Below are 19,509 nucleotides of genomic sequence, written 5' to 3'. Positions count from 1 at the left end.
GCACTAACGAGAGGATAAAACACAAAATAAGTTAATAGTAGGTTCAAAGTGAGTTAAAAGTAAACCTTACCATTAAGACAAAACTTCGTAATGTTGTAATTCTTACCTCGTTAATTCAATTGCAATACAAAAGGTCTGGTAAGAAACCCAGAAAAGTCAGAAAGATTTTCATATATTTTCAATCGCTTGTACGATGAATCACGGCCGGTCTCGAGGGAGAGCGGGCTTTTTCTTACGGCCGTGCTTACGGCACTTACGGCCTTCTCAATCACCGCGGGAACAATGTGAACGTTTCTCTGGTTTCTCCATGAGTTACACTCTCCGCCGCCGCAAGGGGACCTGCTCACTGTTCGCTCCTATTCGCTCCGCGTCTGCTTCAGCGGCGGCGGGTGACGTTTGCCTGTTTTCGCGCTGTCACTCACGGGTTTCGTGGTGAGTGCAGCCCCGAAATGAAAGGTAGATGCTGCGGCGGCATGTCGTCAACGTACTGCACACGTGAACGGAGTCTTTGTTTAAAAAACACTGTTGCTCAGCAAATGTTCAACAAGCATACGACATACATTGCGGCATGGTTTTTGTCCATTTTAAGTACCCGAATTTTTTCCAAGCCTGTACAAGAATAGGAAAAAAAAAAAAAAAAATTGAATGAGCAGTTATCACATCGAAGCAAGCTTGTTCAAGGCTAACATGACAGCAACTCGTCTGCAACAGCAAACCGTCTTTCAGCGCTGGATGCGAAGCCAAGCACCGAAGATGAAAATAATTTCATAAAAATGTAATGTACATTGCAAAATGCTTGCATGATATAAAGCGTTAGTATAACAGTCAAAGTAAACGTTGTAGGGTTGAGTTTTAAATGTTATTATAATTCATATATTAGCATATGTGTTGTATTATAAACATTATTTGAATTTCGCTAATAAACGTCGTTTTAATGTAATTTTTATTGATATTAAGTTTATTATGAAAACAATCAAAAATATTTTGGTATTATAATCACACCACTTGTGCTGGAAGTGGTAACAATTAAGAGCCCCATAGTAAAGAGTGCAAGAAACTTCTAAAACGTTAAAGAAGGACATTCTCACTAAAGACACATTTCAAGCCCTATAGCGACCCCATTAACAAGGCTAATATGTGCGGAAGGAAACGACATGCTAGATGCATGTCGTTTACTTGACTACACTTGACTACACGTTTCCTTGACTAGCGGCACTTGACTACATTGTCAAGACAGACGTTTCATCTGAGAGCCAAATCAAGGCACCTTGCGTCGATGCCAAAAAAATCGTTTCTGCTTTTCCGCAATCAGTAACCAAGAAACTGAAGGAAGTGATGGCATCTCCCGCCATCCCATTACCCACTGTCACATATTCCGGTTTACGTCTAACGTCGCTGGATATATCGTTAAGTTAATCAACTTCGGGTGTGACACTTGCGCTATTCTTCTTGAAACTAGCGTAAGAAGCAGAAGCAGCAGAAAAAAGTAACAGGACAATATTCTATATAGTGGACTGCATTATCCGAAACCAGAGCTTGTTAGTTCCTTTTTTTTTTTTTTTTTAAGCTGCCGTGCACTTACTACAAGCAAAATGTTATCGAAGTACTTAAGATCCTGATTCAATCAGCACTTGAGAATTCACCACTGAGTTGCCCGGCAGGAATTGACAACAGTCATGTTTAAGGATCCGATTCTTTGATATTTGAAAAATTTCTCAGAATCCTTCTTGTCACTTAATTATACCTAGAAAGTGACAGACAGGAACGAGAGGCCAACTCCTTATGTGCACAAGCCGTGCAGGAAGATTTTGAGACTGAATTTTCTAGTCGCAGGTCGCATTTTGATGAATTGATGAATATGCAGTACAATGTGTAACTTTAAAGGGCCATTTTTTTTTAGTGTTTGCCGCTACTTCCAATTATGCATAACTCTTCATGCCCATTTCCTTGATTAAAATTTGTTGTTTATCTGTGTAGTAAACAGACTACGTCTGTCATACATGTGCGTCAGTCGCGAGACTATGCATACATCTTCGGTCTTTCAACGGACTGATATGCTTTGAACGAAGCTAGAACAACCCACTCCACTAGGCAACTGAAATTTTAACTATATGCGTAATTTTTTTTCCCTTACTCTGAATCTGAGACGTGCCATGAATTTTCGCCGGTTCTCTTTTGCTCTGAACGAAAACGGCCGCGGTTGACAAACTAAATAAATTGGTTCACAGGAAGGGAAAGGCGCAGTAACTGTCACACTTGCTCTGTGGACACCCGAACCGCGCCGAAGGGAAGGGAGGAAGGTGGGAATGAAAGTGGAAAGAGAGAAAGAGGAGCCGTAGTGGAGGGGTACGGAGTAATTTCGACCACCTGGGGATCTTTAACGTGCGCTGACATCGCACAGCACACGGACGCCACTTCGTTTCGCCTCCATCGAAACGCAGCCGCCGAGGCCGGGATTCGATCCCGGGAACTCCGGCACAGTAGTCGGGCGTCTTACCACTGCACCACCCCGGCGGGGCACGGTTGACAAACTCCACAAATCAGTTTGCCATGCACTCGCGTCAGGTCACCCTACACCTACTTACAGCTTTCAAAGGCCCACTGCAAAGCCAGGTACATTTATTTTGATACAAAATTTAGGGGCAATAAGTGTTGAGGTAAGTGTACCCGAAGCTTCATTCGACCGTGCGCGGCAGCCCTGACGAAGGCGCGCGCGCGCGGATTATTGACGATTTTATTCCTCATACAAGATAAATCTTAGACGCTGGATACGGCGCCTTTGTATAAACCATATGGTGTGAAATGTCAGGACCTGCGGGTTGCAACTGATGTGGGCGGAGCGAAGAGCGAGCGCGCGTTTCCCTTGAGCGTGAACGGCGGTAACAGAGGCGCTGCAGTGGGGCGGTGGCGACCCAACACCGCCTACCGGCCGTAGATGAATAAGGTAGCATCTATAAATATGGTCAACAGGGGTCATTAGAAGAAAAAAAAAAGGAAAGAAGAGTAAGCAAGCGTTCGCGCGTCTGAACAGAGCCAGAGCCACCTAGACAACCTAGACTGGTCTTCGTCGGCGCTCGATTTCGAACGTTTTGTTGAAAGCATTCGTCAGTTCTGCTTGAGTTGCTGAGTTGCTCGAAATGGACGAAATTGACCCGGCCGACCTGATGCTATCCTTTAACGCTCACAAGGACTGCGCGGCGTGCAGTTCGGCGCGAATGTTCTTTGAGCCGGGAGAGCGGCGTCTAATGCTGCTTCAGACAACGCTGGGATCAACAGACCGGACGGGAGAGATTCCCGACTATTTAAATTCCAGCAGAAGTTATTCGGAGCTCGCAGACCGAATACTGGAGGTTCTTACCGATCTCAACCAGGAACGCGCCGAGGAATTCAAGCAATTCGTCCAAGGCACCGCCAATCGCCAGGTAAACCACGTTCGACTCCAACGTCCGCGTTCCTTTCGCTGATCATGTTTTCCGTTAACAAAGCAATGACAGAGGTGCAGATCATTGCGCTGGCTTTTCGGTTGTAAAGACTGTGAAAGTACTTTAAAAAGGGCTTGTGATGCTCCGCCCAATTCGTGCATGATGGGAGGGCGAATGTTCCAAACTTTCGGCTAGATCGAGGCGAATATATCTTTGTGCAGTAAGTATATTCGAAGGCATTAAGTTCTTCACACCTTTTTCCTTGACTGTGCCTGTCACGATGGGCGCTTACCTTATATAAGAGGACGAGCAACTGCAGAGCCGCGCGCTCTGCTTCTGCTTTAAAATAATTTTCGGAAGCACTGAGATCCTGTGCGCATTACCTAACTTTTAGTTAAATCACATTAAACGCGCGTTTTTTTTTTTTCTTTAATAATAAGCTGGCGCAGGTATGCCTCATGAGACTCCGTGCTTTTCTTTTCTTTTTTTTTCAGGAGCGACTGGCGTTTGTTTTTCTTTCCATCGTGTCTGCAGTTTGATACCAATGTATAGATCCTCGCTTCCGGCATGCAAGCAGTGCATGCAGTCCGTCTAGAGGATTTTACATGCATTTGTCATATGTACAGGGGGGGTCAAAAAATCCCAGGCCGCTCCGAAGAGCCAAGGAGCAGCTGCTCTCCGCTATCGCGGCGCTGTTATCGCACGCGTGCCTAGCCGCGCTCGAGAGGGGGGAAGGCCTCCCTCTTTCTCGCTCTCCTCGATAACGAAGGTGTTGAAAAGATATTGCGACATGAGCCTTCACGTTTTGCTGTTCGCTCTTCGTGTCGGCTGTGATGCAGCGCACTCTTCGCGGAGCAGACGACAGTTTGCACAAAGGAACGCGCGATGCTAGCGGCCATATAATAAGTTAGCGTCTGCTTCTCCTTACTTCTCGGCGGACGATATCTTGCGTTTACTTTCACGTAGAAGGGTTTGTGGCTCTCTCAGGCTGTACTTTGACTTTTCATGGGCTATTGTACTTTATTACTTTATTTTCTCGAAAGTTTCAAAGTGTGCCAGAGGACGCATAGTTAGCGTGCATCTCTAACCAGTTGCTGTTGCGAGTCTTCCATTAACGAATGAATTGAGTGCTGCAGCACAGATAAAACAAATGCAGTTGCTCGTGTGTAGCTAAGTTAGAACGTGTTGCGAAAGGTTCTAGGTTCTGCGGGTATTTATTTCTTCCATTGTTACGAAGTATACGCTTCCGATGTCAGGTTTACATGTCAGACCCTAGCACTTGTTCATAAGAACTCACGAGACCAAGGAGTATTTTGCTATGACGCCAGAAAACAAATAAGCACCAACGTCTAGGTTTTAGGACTAGCCTTCATATGAACAGTAAAATTTTTTGAGCTTAACAGAGAACGCATTAATACAAAACTCGCAACATGAATCTCGAAGTAACGGAACAATAAAAGCGGTTAGACATACAAGCAAACTATGCGTCATCTGGCACATTTTGAATGTATTAATTTTCGAGGAAATAAGAAAATCAAACAGCAATATTAGTATTATAGCCCATAAAAAGTCAAAGTACAGCCGCAGAGAGCCACACGCCTATGTGGAAGTAAACATAAGATATCGACCGCCAAGAAGTAGGAAGAAACACGCTAACTGATTACCATGGAGGAAGGAAACAACTTAGGAGAGGCCCTTGCTATAGTGTTCTATACCCTTGCCATTCCCAATACATTGGAGAAAGCGCGGCGGAAGTGACGTTAAAATTTAGGGTTAAATCGGGCCATTAGCAACGGCGACGCTGTTGCTATGAAAACTCGGGCCACTAGCAACAGCGTTGCTAGTGGCCCGAGGAGGAGGAGAGACGTTGCAGCGTCCGGTCGCAGCGCGGCCGCGCTGGCTTCAAAAAATGACGTCAGGGCCTCTCCTCTAAGTTGTTTCATTCCTCCATGCATGATTACCATTAGCATCGCGCGTTCCTTTGTGCAAACTGCCCTCTGCTCCGCGAAGCGCTGTATCACAGCCGTACACGAAGAGTGAACAGCGAAAAGTGAAGGTTCACGCCGAACTATATTTTCATCATCTTCGTTATCGACGAGAGAGAGAAAGAGGGCTCCACCCCTTTCAGTGCATACCCTGGCAACCCGAGCGCGGCGAGGCACGCGTGCGATACAGCGCCACAATAGCGGACAATAGCTGCTCCGCGGCTCTTCAGAGGTGCCTGGGATTTTTTGACCCCCCCCCCCCCCCCCCCCCCCTGTACATGTTACTGTCTTGAGCATGACACTACTACTGCAGGTTCACATTTCTGATGAACACCCATTTCTTCCAGAAGACAGAGAAAAGCACTAGCAGATAAATGAAGGGGAAATGAGGGTGCTGGGTTAAACACATGAAGGAAAGAAGCCAACAGTCGGCGAGGCCAAGGAAAGCATTGCGGATTGTATTTATGTCTTTTTTTAAATGTTTATATGGATAATCACATCATTTAGTAATATAATCTGTTTAGGGGAAATATAATTAAACATTAAACAGATATGATGGAAAATAGCGCGAAAGTATACGAAGGACGGAAGGAAGTAAGACACGGACAAGCGCTATTTTCCACCATGAATGTTAACCAACTCGCCCAACTTTCGGCATTAAACAGATAATTGGAAGAGCACCGGACGCGATATTCGGAGGTCGTGGGCTCGGTCCCCACCATCGGCACGTTGTTTTTTCTTCTGTTTAATTATATTTCCCCTAAACAGATTACATTACTAAATTCTGTGATTGTCCATATAAAAATTAAAAAAAAAACATAAATACAATCCCGAATGCTTTCCTTGGCCTCGCCGACTGTTGGCTTCTTTCCTTCAGAGAAAAGCACTGTCACATGGTTGTCAATTTCTATTCCATTTCGCTCATATCTTCCCCCAGGCCCAGCAGCACATGTGGCAGTTCCTCCTGTGGCTTGCAACTGTGACCTTGCAGCCGAACGCTGAAGAAGGTGTCAAGGCAGCTAGGCCCAGTAGCGCAAACACCAAAGCAGACCTGTCGAAAATGCCCTTCCAGCCATCGGTGGCATCGACTCCTATGCTGGCGGCCCCAGCAGCACCTCCGCTCCCTTTGCCACACAGAAAAGTGAAGGAATATTTGTTTGGAGACGATAAGTGCCTTGGATCTGGAAAGGTGGACGCCCCGGGTGAAACGGGAAGTGCCATGGAACAAATGGTATGTGCCTGCAGACATGGTTCTTTTCCCTTACGCTTTAATTTGCCAAGAAACTGCAGCAGGTTTTGTGTCGATTCTTGTTCTCCCTGATATGAGAAAGCCATAATGCAACTGTCAAAAGGGTGTGTGTTTTTTTCTCTGCCAATTATTCTGGCTATTCGTGCATTGCAGGCTCCAGTGCGAAAAGACTGGCAGAAATTTGAGCTTGCAAACTATAGTATTTCTGCTTACAATATTAAAAATAAAGGATTCAATAAACTGTTGAGTCAGGACAGCCCACAGCATCGCTTTATTAACGCCGTCATCATTCCCATACGTCCAAAACCAGTGTGACTATATGGAGGGGAACCACTGCAGAACTCTCAATATTGTAATTTTGGGAGCTATGGAGTTGGGCCTGTACACTAAATTAATTTCGTTGTTCTTTTAATGTCTTCATAATGTCAGCAGCGTGAAAAGCAGCACTTCCCTCTTGGAAAATTTGGAACAAACAATGGAATCGTCGCCCTCGACTTTATTTCAGCTTCCATTTGTGGCTAATTCTTCTTTTCTTGGCTTTTTTCCTATTAAAGGATCCTACTGTGATCAACTGCATTATGTTTTCAATAGTTGTCTCATGGTTATAAAGGAATCAATTTCAGAGTGGACCCCTATTAGTCAACAGAAGAAGCTCCTGCTGTAAAGATCCCCTTTTGTGTTTCAAAGTGATTCATTCTGGAATGGAATATAGTATTAGGTACTACGATATTGCCAGTCACATTGGATTCATGTTGCAGGGCCCTTTTAGGGATGACTTGTGGGTTCATTCCCCTATCCCTTTTTCGTTGCCAGCCCATTGTGTTATCCTGGGGTTAGTTGCATGACCAACAGAAGCTGTCGACAGCTCTGACTTGGGAGGCCCAGCACCGGTATTTTTTCCGTGTTGTTTCTTAGTGCTGTTTTTCACAAATTCAAATTTCTGTCATTGCACTTCACGAGCGGGATGTAATCTGCAAAAAAGCTTTGGCATTGCTTTTTTACCTGGTGATAAAGGTGCAAAGTGTTGTAGGTTAAATTGTATAGCAGATAGATGTATCTCTAGGGATGCAAGACCTGGACTGTTTAGCTGGCAATCACTAAATGTATGGCTCTGCAGTTTTGTGCCAGCAATGCTCCTCAACGATTTAAAGGCCCACTGTCCAGGGAATGACCTTTTAAGCAAAGGAGCCCAGTGCTTAGATCTGGTGCCGGAGAAAGTCTGTGCAAAATGATACAGTGATACGCACGCCGCAAAGCAGCAAAAATACAAATCAAAGCTCTCTCATCCTCCCCGTCGGAAACCAGCTTCCCTGTCCCCTACAAGCCACAAGGCTGACGTCGGAGTATAAAACGGCATCCATTGGTCCGTCTCGTCTCGCTGATTGACGGGTGAAAGATGGGCGTACACCACTAATTGTGTCGACCGCTCGCTGCGCGCTATTCCCTCGACACGGCCGGAGTCTAGTCTAGGTGGCTTTGACTAAATGCAGCGGCGCGCGCTCCATCACCCGTTTTTTTTTTTTTTTTTTTTTTTTTTTCATGCACGCAGAGTACCACGCCCCACCTCCCGTCAAACGCGGAGGAGGAAGGGGAATTTTGGCTTGTGGAGGCTAGACGACCGGGCAGGAGAGTGAAAAACTTTTGCGAGGGAACGGGAGGAGAGAAACACGACACAATCGGGTGATTGCAGTGGCTGTAACTGCGTTATTAATTATTCTTTTCAAATACATTTTGCGGCCTTGCGTTCTGGTGGCGAAGTCTCACAGTCACCGGGGAAGACATTATTTTTTGACTAGAGGGTTGACAATGGGCCTTCAAAGGCATCCTAAGTGCTTCCTTTGCCATTTATTATTTAATGTAGCAATAGAGTTCCCATCACAGCAAAAGATGAAATTATTTAATTGGTTTAGACAGTGCTGACATCACAGAGATCATGTGAATGGCCCGTGCCCCACCGTGGTGGCGCAGTGGTTAGAGCGCTACTGTGCCCTTGGATACGGGACCAAATCACGACCGCGGCAGCCGCTTTTCGATAAAGGCGGAAAGCAAGCCACCTGTGTGCTGTGCAATGTCAGTGCATGTTAAAGAGCCCCCAGTCGGTCGAAATTTCCGGAGTGCTCCACTATTTATTTATTTATTTATTTATTTATTTATTTATTTATTTATTTATTTATTTATTTATTTACAGATACTGCTAATCCCATTCGCGATTGTTGCAGTTGGGCCTATGTTAGTACAGAGAAGTGTATACGACATGCGCAGCGCCTATAGACCAACACCGATCTGTGACGCAAGCACGATGCGGTGGCGCTTCTGTCACTAGCGTGGTCCGACTGGGGGTGAAAAGTAGGGTTAACACCCGTAGGAATACATGGAAGTGAAAGATTTCAAAGCAGTTTTCTCATTTCACAGGGCACATACGATGTCGTTATTTAGCACAGAGCAACCATGAACATCCTAAAATAGATCGTGAAAGTATGAAATCTCATTACCGAGGCGAAGTATTTTTAAAACACCGCGAAACGTACGGGGGTGAGAGTTGAGAGGGCGACCCATAGAAATACATGTAGACACAACTTACCGCAACATTGTGCTCCGTTCAGCAGCGTTGAACCCTTCTCATTTTTTTGGTGAACGTGTTGTACGACGCCCCCATGTCATGTTGCATGACACACTACAATCTCTTGCAACTAAATACAAGTTTGACGACTTACGGGACCGCTCACAGCACGATAAACTGACCGCGCACAGTTGCAGACGACCATGCATCACCGGCGCTGTCGCCAGCAGACGCTCCGGAGCTGGAGGCGGCCGCGGTGGGTATCGCTAGCTGCGCTGTCGTCTGCTAAAGTTAAAGTTAAATTGGTTCACAGGAAGGGAAAGGCGCAGTAACTGTCACACTTGCTCTGTGGACACCCGAACCGCGCCGTAAGGGAAGGGAGGAAGGTGGGAATGAAAGTGGAAAGAGAGAAAGAGGAGCCGTAGTGGAGGGCTCCGGAGTAATTTCGACCACCTGTGGTTCTGCTGCAATGCGCGAATCTCGTCTGGTCTATATTGTCGTATGGCGTTTGTCAACTGCTTTTTAAATGTAATTCTGACTAGGAAGTATCACTGTAGCGAGAGTATTATCAAGCTTATTTATCCTATGCGGCAGCATATCAGACTGTAAGCAAAACTGCGCGATTCGCTACACCTTGCAGCTTGCATTTTGGCGGCGTCTGTAAACACAGATTATTCGGGGAGTTTCTAAAGTAGACTGCCTCCGTAATGACACACCATACTTTATCACACACTTCTTCAAAGCACGGGTCAACGGCCACCACTTCTGATGCTCTGCGAAATGAGAAAAATGATCCGGTAAGTTGTGTTTACCTGTATTTCTACGGGTCGCCCTCCCAACCCGCACCCCCACATAATTCGCGGTATTTTAAAAATACTTCGCCTCGGTAATGAGATTTCATATTTTGACGATCTGTTGTAGGATGTTCATAGTTGCTTCGTATCGAATAACGATATCACAGGTGCCCCGTGAAATGAGAAAACTGCTTTGGAATATTTCGATTCCATGTATTCCTATGGACGCTAACCCTATTTTTCACCCCCAGTCGGCTGCGGCGCCGCTAGCGCCCCCTTTGTTTGTAAACACGGTGTTGGTCTATAGGGGCGCCACTGAAAGCCGCGTAGCGGCGGCCGTCGGAACCCGAGGCGGGCCTCATTCGGCAAGCGTGGCCGTGGTGCGCGCGTGCGATCTGCCGCTTGTGCGCGTCTCGCGGGCACTTCCGCGGGGACAGTGTGCGCAAGGGGATCGCACTTGATAATAGTGGACATGTGTCCGATATCACGGCTGTCTGGAACTACTTCGCCTCCATATGCATCAAATGTCTGCTGCATACGAGCGCCAACAAGATTGCGTACGAAGGGGAGGTCATTTTGAGTGCCCCGCTTTCATAACAGCGCCACGCTAATTCGTTAATTCCTTGAACTATGAACCAATGTTCTTTCTTTGCTTAATGGTACCCGCTTGTTTCATTAACATGCAATATATTGCTGCAGTAAACTAGGCAGCGTCGTCGAAACTGCGAGCGGTTTCGTACCGGTGCGACCGCAGGAAAACTCAGCGAGCTTGCAAACCAGCATTCTCAGCATCAGAAAAATAGCGCGTATTGGGTTCCTGTAGAAAGAGTTCAGTCTGAATAGCAAGTGCAGCGACATGTTATGTTTTCATAATCTTGCCAGACAACAGGAATTAATACTGGCTCTGGTCATCAAAATAATTGCATGACCAATTTCAAAACGCATATTGGCAAATATCTCTTCAATAACCCGCTGCAGTGGCTCAGGCTACTCAGCAGGATCGAGTTATCGGGACCGCAGTCGACCGCGCCATCCGCGTTTTGGTGGAGGCGGAACACAAAATGCAACCGTGTGCAGTGCGACGTCAATGCACTCTAAAGAGAGTCTGGGTAAGTGTTTCACAAATTCAATGCGTATTGTATCTTCCCGGCTAGCGGAGGCGACGAAGTTTAAACAAGAATTGTTCACGGAAGGTGCAATGACAAGCAGAAAACACTGAAAACATAGTTATCACTCAGGCCTGGCACACAGCAAATTTAATGCCTTTTTCATCGAATGACGCTCGTTCAAAATGATATTGGTTTTCTGCTACAGGAGAAAATATAATGAAACTTGATGAAAACGACATAATGAGTTTCAGGTACTCATCCGAATGCGATCAACGAGAAAGTGTGAATAGCAGCTTGGGCATGTTGGTTATGCATGTTGAGGTAACAGCGCGGAACGTGGACGGGAGCACAAGATTAGAGGACGACACAACAGCGCTCGTTGTGTCGTCCTCTAATCTTGTGCTCCCGTCCACGTTCCGCGCTATTACCTCAAGAGAAAGTGTGCTATGTCGACATCAGAGACTCGGTGAGAAGATACACCAAAAATAAATTACAAAAGTGCACCGGCATTAAATACTACTGTGCTCCTATCATTTTGCAGCTAGTCATCTATGTGAACTATGCCAAATAGCATCGTAAAAAAAATAATACACTGGCACCCATCGTTGCCAGCCAACCCGTAGCCACTGCACTCAGCGCAGGCGGAACAGGTCGCTCCTGCTGCCGCGGTCCGCGGTCCGTAGACGCCGAGTCGCCGACACGGCGGATTTCTGTCGCCACCTTCAGAAAAGCATGCTCCGTTCATCTTAAATAATACGCGCTTAATTTTGAGGAAGAAATCTAAAAAAGAAATATCTTTACTGAGGATCGCCGTTATGTAACGAGATTTTAGAAGTGATAACAGCAATACAAGCAAATTTCTGCTTTTAGCGGCTGCTGCCGGTGTGACGCAGCTCATCCGATTTCGTTCTCTAGCTCCGCTGCTAAGACGTCGCCGAAGTTACACCTTCAGCTTACTGTAAGACAATTTGTGAGACAATTGAACTGATAGTAAGGCAGGTTTATGAATAGAAAATTTACTATTTCTAAAGCACTTCCAGCTACGGCTTTTAAGCGAAACCGTTTAGGCGTTAAGGCCTATACGACTATATAGGGCCTAGCACACAGCCAGAACGCTGTTGTCGGCCGCCTTCGCGGGCAGCGTCGTTGCGGTAATCACGCGGATTCAATGTGGTAAGCGTTATGAATTTGCCGTATGCTTTCTTGATGTTTTCGATGGGCCTTAATACGCCAAGCGAACGATCTGGCGAAAATGTACGGGAGTTAACGGGACTGTAGTACATGCTGTGCCGTAGGGCGATACACGAAGGTTCTATAAAAGCGCCGTCAGACAGTATACACTAGATACTGCCTATTTTACGTGTTGCTCTTGACACTTGCTTTAGTGCGGAAAGTGTACGTTGTTGAAACTCGTACGCGTTTCGCAGTCGAGCGCAGACGTGCGTGCCTTCCGTACCCTTTCGTAAGCTAACGCCGCCGACACAGCCTCTGACTTCGTAATTAATAGTCCTAATTACGAGGTTGGTTACAAGGTATGCAAGACATGAATGTCAATTTAAAGGCTGCTTTAGTTTACAGCGCCGTCATCTTCGTAACATATTGAAGGCACTCCAATATTTGCATATAAATCACAGTTACCATAATTTGGAAATGGCATTAGCTTTGATCGTGTAGCAGCGCGTCGAAAAAAATGACATTAACCTGAACAAATGCCATTCGGTGCGATTGCTTGCTTTCTGCGTCGATTCAGCCGCGATTGACGTCCGCCGTCCTTCTCGTGAAGCATCACTGGAAACTTGTACAAACGTGTTCCTGGCAAGGTTTTATGTGTGTTCGAAAAATCAACTACGCAACAATTCTTCCCGGACATTGCTAAAGGTTGACAGCGGCGTTATGTCTGTTAAACCGCGACCAAAGACGAAAACACGACACGCGCGCATAGACGCTGACGTGAACAGCGCCCGACCAAGCCCGCCTACGCTTTGCGGCTTTGGCGACAGGTGGCGCGGTCGGCGTTTTGCGCATCACGTATATAGAGCATATAAGGAACACACAGTGACATGATCATATGCACAAAGCAAATCAAAATTGTAAAATCCATAGGGCACAAAAATGGTGAAACATATATTATACAAACAAAAACAAATATGAGGCTGTCGTAACGCTGGGACTAAGTCGACCCGGCCTTCACTTGGTAGCGTGCAGAGACTCCGGGTTGATGAAGGATTGAATCTTCGAAGTTGGTAAAATACATACAAGCAGGTTTAATGGCACTTTGAGAAAACTTATTTACATGAAAAACTTGGGTATATCAGCAAAATGACAAGCGTTAAGAGTTCATAGCGAGAAGCGTCTGGATGAGCCGTTTACCCAGGGCTCAGAGCCTCATTTCGTGCTCTGCAACGTCCTTAAATCCCCTATGTCCAATCCCTCTCTGAAGATGCTGACCAATCAGTTCCAGGGCACACCCCTCAGATATCGGCAACCAATCGAAAACATCACTGCACTGATGGTCTGATGCACTGACTGGTCCAGTATTGTTTCGTCGGGCGTGGTCACTTGTTGTCGGGTAGAGCTTGGGAACGGCGAGGAGGTAAATTTCTATTCTTCTGCAAAGATCCGCTATGCTGGTTCCGGCAAGTGGATTTACTTCTCACAAAACCCAAGTATACGTGCGCGCCACGAATACTGCTCCCAGCATTGTCCCTTTCCGGCAATTGCAAATCTTTCTGCATTCACGGGAAATCCTCTAATGGCCGTAATCCTCATGCTCCTTTCTTCTCCTGTACATCAGCGGACGTGTCACTCCGATCGTCTCCTTTGGACATAGGCATTCCTCACTTGACAATAGCGCCTCTCGACGGGAAGGGTGAACAGTTTAACAAAAGCACTTCCGGCTATTTCTCACAGGGCGACGTTTCTTTGTATTTTTCTTGACATTCCCTTGGCAGGGCCAACTTGGCAGTTGTAGGGTCACGACAAAGCAAAGCATACTCACACAAATAGATTCATGTGAACACGCTCACATAAAGCCCTTGTACAAACAGCACGTATCAATACCATGCCTACAGGCGCACAATAGTGATCGCAAGCGCGGACCATGTACGGTCACAACAAGGCAGGTATGAATGAGAATTATACATGTATTACGACACTACACTAAGAGAAGAAAAAAACCTAAACGTACTGTTTTCACATGTATACGCGTAAATCACTAGGAACAGAACAAGAACAGAATCGAACGGGCGGCATACCGAGAATATGATCATAAAAGAACTGTTTGCTAATAAGTTAAATATCTTTCCACTACGATTGCAAACTTAGTAAACGAAGATAAATTAGTAATAGATGAACTCAGGCTGTTCCATTCTCTTGTGGCTAAAGGGAAGAATGAGTATTTGAAGCAGTGAGTGTGGAAGTGATATTCAGTTAGCGTATTTGAATGCTTATTACGTGTCGGTCTAGTAGCAGAGAAAGCGATGTGTTTAGCAGGATCAACTTTTAAGTGTCGATAAAGTAGCTGGTACAGGAGTTTCAGGCGTGCGAGTTTAGCTCTGGTTTGCTCATAGCCTGAGTCGCTTTGGGATGTTAAACCCCATAAACCAAAACCAATCAAAAATGGCCCGCAGTTTGCTGACTAGTCCAGACTATGATGATGTCATAGAGCTCACATGACTCCAAAAGACCAGTCGTAGAGCACCACCCACAGAAATTGAAATCGGAAATGGCCTCTTTGACTCGCCCAAAAATATTTCAGATTCAACGTTCCCATTTACCAAAAACATGGCGCAGTAGGGAACGAAATTCCCTGATTGGTTGAGACAGTGATGGTCACTGCAGATTGCATGACGATGAAGGACGAATAGCCAAGCATCAACCACAGGTGTTGGATTCAAAAATTGACGTTGGCCTATCCGATAAGCCCTGTACTGCAGCCAGCATGAGGGTAATATTGGTCGATGGGTCGTGTGAATCTGTGGTACTATATCACATGGCAGGAGTGCCAAATCTAGCTTCACTTTTCAGATGGAAATTGGCGAAGAATCGAACCTTCAATGACTCTTGGGCACCGAGTAAAATTTGGTACTCCAAGGCCAAGCAAATACATGCGTATACAGGAGGATTAGATCAGTGCTTTACAGGTATCTGTGTCGGGTGGCCTGCTATATAATTCCTTAGCTTATGACTATGCTGATGCGCATGTATGGGACATTGGAGGCATATAGTAAAGGATCAGTGAATAAATGAATATGGATAGGATAATCAAAGTAGCGGAGGAGTTCTGTACCAATGTGTATGGTTTACTAGCAACCATGGCACGCACAATGCAACATGAGAGAGAGAGAAATAGAGAGAGGGCCTACAGCGAATTATGATGCAGGGTCGGTGAGATCCTAGCTAGCTCCGGGTAGACGGCGTTGCAAACAGCATCTCAAGTGTCCGACAAACGAGCGGCGCCCAGCAGAGTGGAGGCCGGTAGACTGGCGCTGACGTCAGAAACGTTTTTTACGTGCTTTTAGTTTCAAACCGCCTAACGTTATGGCGTCTCCGCAATACAGGATCATCACAACTGCACCTGCTAAACCTGATAGTGAATAGAGTCTGAGGTAGCCAAATTCACCAGGGCAATAATGAGAGTATTAGACGCACAGAACAATTAATCGTTCTGCCAGTAATGATATACAAAGTACAGAAAATATTAGGCACAAGAAAAAGAGGGAAGGCAGCTGGGGAGGATTAGGTAACTGCAGACTTGTTGAAAGACAGTGGCTGTGTAAGAAAAACTGACCACCCTGCATATGCAATGCCTCATTACCTTTAGACTACCTGAATCATAGAAGAATGGCAACATTATCTTGATCCATTAGCCAGGATACATCAAGGACTTGCAGACTGATCAGCTTACTATGCGTTGCATACAAGGTATTTACTAAGGTAATAAGGTAAGGGTCCGGCAGGCTTTCGGAAAGGGTGCTCTACAATCGATCATATCCACACACTCAACCAGGTGATAGAAAAGGACTCGAAATGTAACCAGTTCCTATACATAGCATTAATCGATTGCGAGAAAGCATTTGACTCAGTACAAACCTCACGTCATGCAGGCGTCTCAAAATCAGGGTACAGGTGAGTTACATGTGAAAGTATTGGAAGATACCTATAGTAACTGCACATCAACCACAGTTCTTCATAAAGTAATAAAATTGCCATAAAGAAAGGTATTAGGTAAGGAGGCACGATCTCGCCAGTGCTAATCACAGCTTGCTTAGAGAATGTAGTCAGAAACTTGGAATGGAACGGTTAGAGATAAGGGTTGATGGAAAATTCCTCAGTAATTTGGGATTCGCTGATGGCATTGCCTTGTTAAGTAACTCGGGGGATGAACTGCAAAGAATGCTTATTGACATAGACAGGAAAAGCAGGAAGGTAGGTCTTAAAATATGTAGAAATGTTCAACTGCCTCAGAAAAGTGAGAGCTTACATAGGGAAGAAAGCATTGAATATATGGTAAGCAAATATATCTACTTGAGATGGGTAGTAACTATCTTTGGGTAGTAACAGCAGATCCTAACCATGATAGGCAAATAACTAGGAGAATAAGATTGGAATGGAGAGCATTTTGGCAAGCACTCGCAGATGATGACCAGCAGCTTAGCTGTAGCGCTCAAGAGTAATCTCGTAGATACGTCAGCCATAGCCGCTGTGTGAATCCGCATGGGGTACTCTGCCTTTAGGCAATGTTATAAGTTATAAAAGTGCCGTTTTCGGTACCAATACCACAGTGGCTATCGCGTAGAGTGTCCTCTTAAAGTGTCCTCGGATGCATTCACTTTTAACATTTCACGTCATCTCTTGCAGGCATAGGCGACGCTGGAATTAATAATTGTTTAGTGTTGCGCCAAAGCCGTTTAAAGAAGATGCTTTTTTCTTTTTTTACAAAATTCTCAGGTGCCCAAGTACGAAAGTTCCCTGCCAAGCCATCCAACCTCCAGCGAGACCTGCCTACCGAACAGTCTTGAAGAAGTTAACGCAGCGCCGGTTCCACCTCTCAGCCTGGAGGCTACCTTGTCCCAGTACGAAAGCCAGCTGAACTACCTCCGACAACAGTTGCCTGCAACTGCCACCATCGTCAGAGGGGACGGCGAGGAACCGGAGCGGATGGCCAGCGCGTCTGAGTTCGCCGACGTTTGCCATGACATCGGACGCCTTAACCGGGCGGTGCAGCGTCTGTCGGTGGGGCTCGCACGCCAGGAGGTTAGCCAGCGGCGTGTGATGCTCACGGCAAAGCAGGTTGACGAGTTTGCCGCCGCCGCTGCAAACATGGAACGCACCCTCGCATTACTCGAGGCTCTAAAGATCTTAAGGATTTAGTCTCTCACTGTGTTTCCCGCTCATTAAAGGCAAGATCTAGGAGAGTTATCGTGGGCTGATCATTGAGTGTCACAGTGCCGAAAATGACAAGATTGCAGGAACTAAATTTGTTCATGAGGGTGAACGCGACAAGACCAATTGTAACAACTTTCTTTGTCTCATACTTACCTACTGTAAGAGAAGCGAGAGCACAGTTGTTATGGTTAGTTGTTTTTTTTTTCTTTCCTTTACTTGATACTACTAGTCAGTAAACGAAGTACTACCTTTTTGTGTGGCCTTGTAATATATTTCCTAAGTATTTTCTCAATCAGTCATTTGTAAGCAGTTACTTCATTTCACTGTTATTTGTTGGACCTTAATATCTGGCTCACCGTATTTTATTGTTTTGGTTTGTGCTCTGTGTTCATTATTTCTCGTTATGAATACTTAGTGCTTAAAGGGACAGAACACTGGAATTTAGGTCTCGATTTTTTTTCGCCACAGTGGAAAGATTGATGTCTGATATGTTCGATTCCATAACGGTTTTGTTAGAAACGCTGTAGAAAATGTTTACGTGGAATTTTTCGATCAATGCGTGCGCCCGTTTTTATGTAGTCCGATGCTGGAAACCATGAGCAGCGACCGCGATGACGACTGATGGTCGACAAAAAAGACGTACCGAAAACAAATATAACTTTCATCGCCAGACAGTAATCAAACATTTTTTGCGTAGAGTAACGTCCTTTTCAATTTCACACTCAACGCACGCCCTCGTCGACGAAAGTTTTAGTGGGCACTCTCATTGCTTCATTCACGAAATTGCGAACACTGTGGCGCCATGTAGTGGAAAGCATACCTCCCGTGGTGCGAAAGCAGGGGTGGTTTTTATTTAAGGACGCACTGGAGAGAGCGCAAAACCTATTAAATTATGGCAAGCACTCCTAGAGAGAAAAGAACAATGTGCAGTTACGAAAATCGTCGAAATTTTGCTGACATGTAGTCACGTGGGGGGCTACACTGAAAGTACTAGGGTTTCTCCGCTAGATAGCATCTCTGTTGTTTTTATGCGAGTTTCAATGGCAAATTAAAATTGTAAAGCCTCTTTTCTTTGATATTGTAGTGCTCGATCTTTATTATAGAGGCAAGATCTTTTCATTTCCACCATAATGTCATGACATATTTTGGCCAGTGTTCTGTTCCTTTAAGAATCTGTGCTTGTCTTGCACATTTATTTGCACTAATCCAGTGACGCTGCCCTAGACAATAGCATTGGCACTTGTTAATACTGCGCCAAGTCTGCCCCATACCTCTCCTGGGTCATACCAGTGCCGTCATTTCTATAAGTGCAGGTTATGGTCACGAAGATTTTCAGTTTCTTTTACAATACCGGCGGCCGAATACCCATATGTTGGATTCCAATAACAGTACATATTGGCACCAACACACGTAGCAAACAGAAGAACAACCGAGCTGCCCTTTTTTTTAATCAAGCGAAGCTCGATACAGACGAGGACGACGCTCAGCCACGCGCCAAGACATTCGGCCACTTGGTGGCACTATGACAGATAGTGGCAGTGCCACTATGACAGATAGTGGCTACGCGCCGCGCTTTCCTCCTCGATTCTCCTCGCGCGGCGGCGGCGAGCGAGGAGAATCGAGGAGGAAAGCGCGGCGCGGAGGAGAGTGTCACTACTTTCAAATTATCAAGGGACTTTAGGCAGCGGTGTGGCATTGCCCCCTTCCAAGAGGCATCGACTCGATGCAGCAAACGTAGGGGAAGAATAGAAAAGCGGGGCAAGTTATACGGGAGTCTCTGGCTCTGGTTTGGACCCTAAAATGGTTTAACGACTGTAATAAGGCTTCATTCTGGCGACGTGAACTATTTCAGACTTCGGATGTCGAGAGGAGCGGACAGTGCCTTGTGGTAGCACCTCGTAGTTCACCGCGCTAAGGCGACGGAGCACCTCGTAGGGACCAAATTAACAGCGCAGAATCTTTTCAGAGCGCCCTCGCAACCGTATTGGGCTCCAAACCCAGAC

The 19,509-nt window shown here is 45.8% G+C and overlaps 1 protein-coding gene across 1 annotated transcript; it reads left to right on the top strand.

Annotated features, from left to right (window-relative positions):
- Positions 1 to 6,318: 6,318 nt before the first annotated feature.
- LOC146200419 (uncharacterized) lies at positions 6,319 to 17,840 on the top strand. The gene is made up of 2 exons (XM_084592940.1): positions 6,319 to 6,638; positions 17,069 to 17,840. Exons 1-2 carry the CDS (start codon positions 6,357 to 6,359, stop codon positions 17,489 to 17,491), a joined length of 705 nt encoding a protein of 234 aa, XP_084449066.1. The 5' UTR covers positions 6,319 to 6,356; the 3' UTR covers positions 17,492 to 17,840.
- Positions 17,841 to 19,509: the final 1,669 nt, after the last annotated feature.

This window comes from Amblyomma maculatum, chromosome 2 (assembly GCF_055883805.1).
Source record: "Amblyomma maculatum isolate TAMU_Amacu chromosome 2, ASM5588380v1, whole genome shotgun sequence".
NCBI lineage: Eukaryota > Metazoa > Arthropoda > Arachnida > Ixodida > Ixodidae > Amblyomma > Amblyomma maculatum.
The sequence above is the reverse complement of the archived record's forward strand: the minus strand, read 5'-3'. Positions and strand labels throughout refer to the sequence as shown.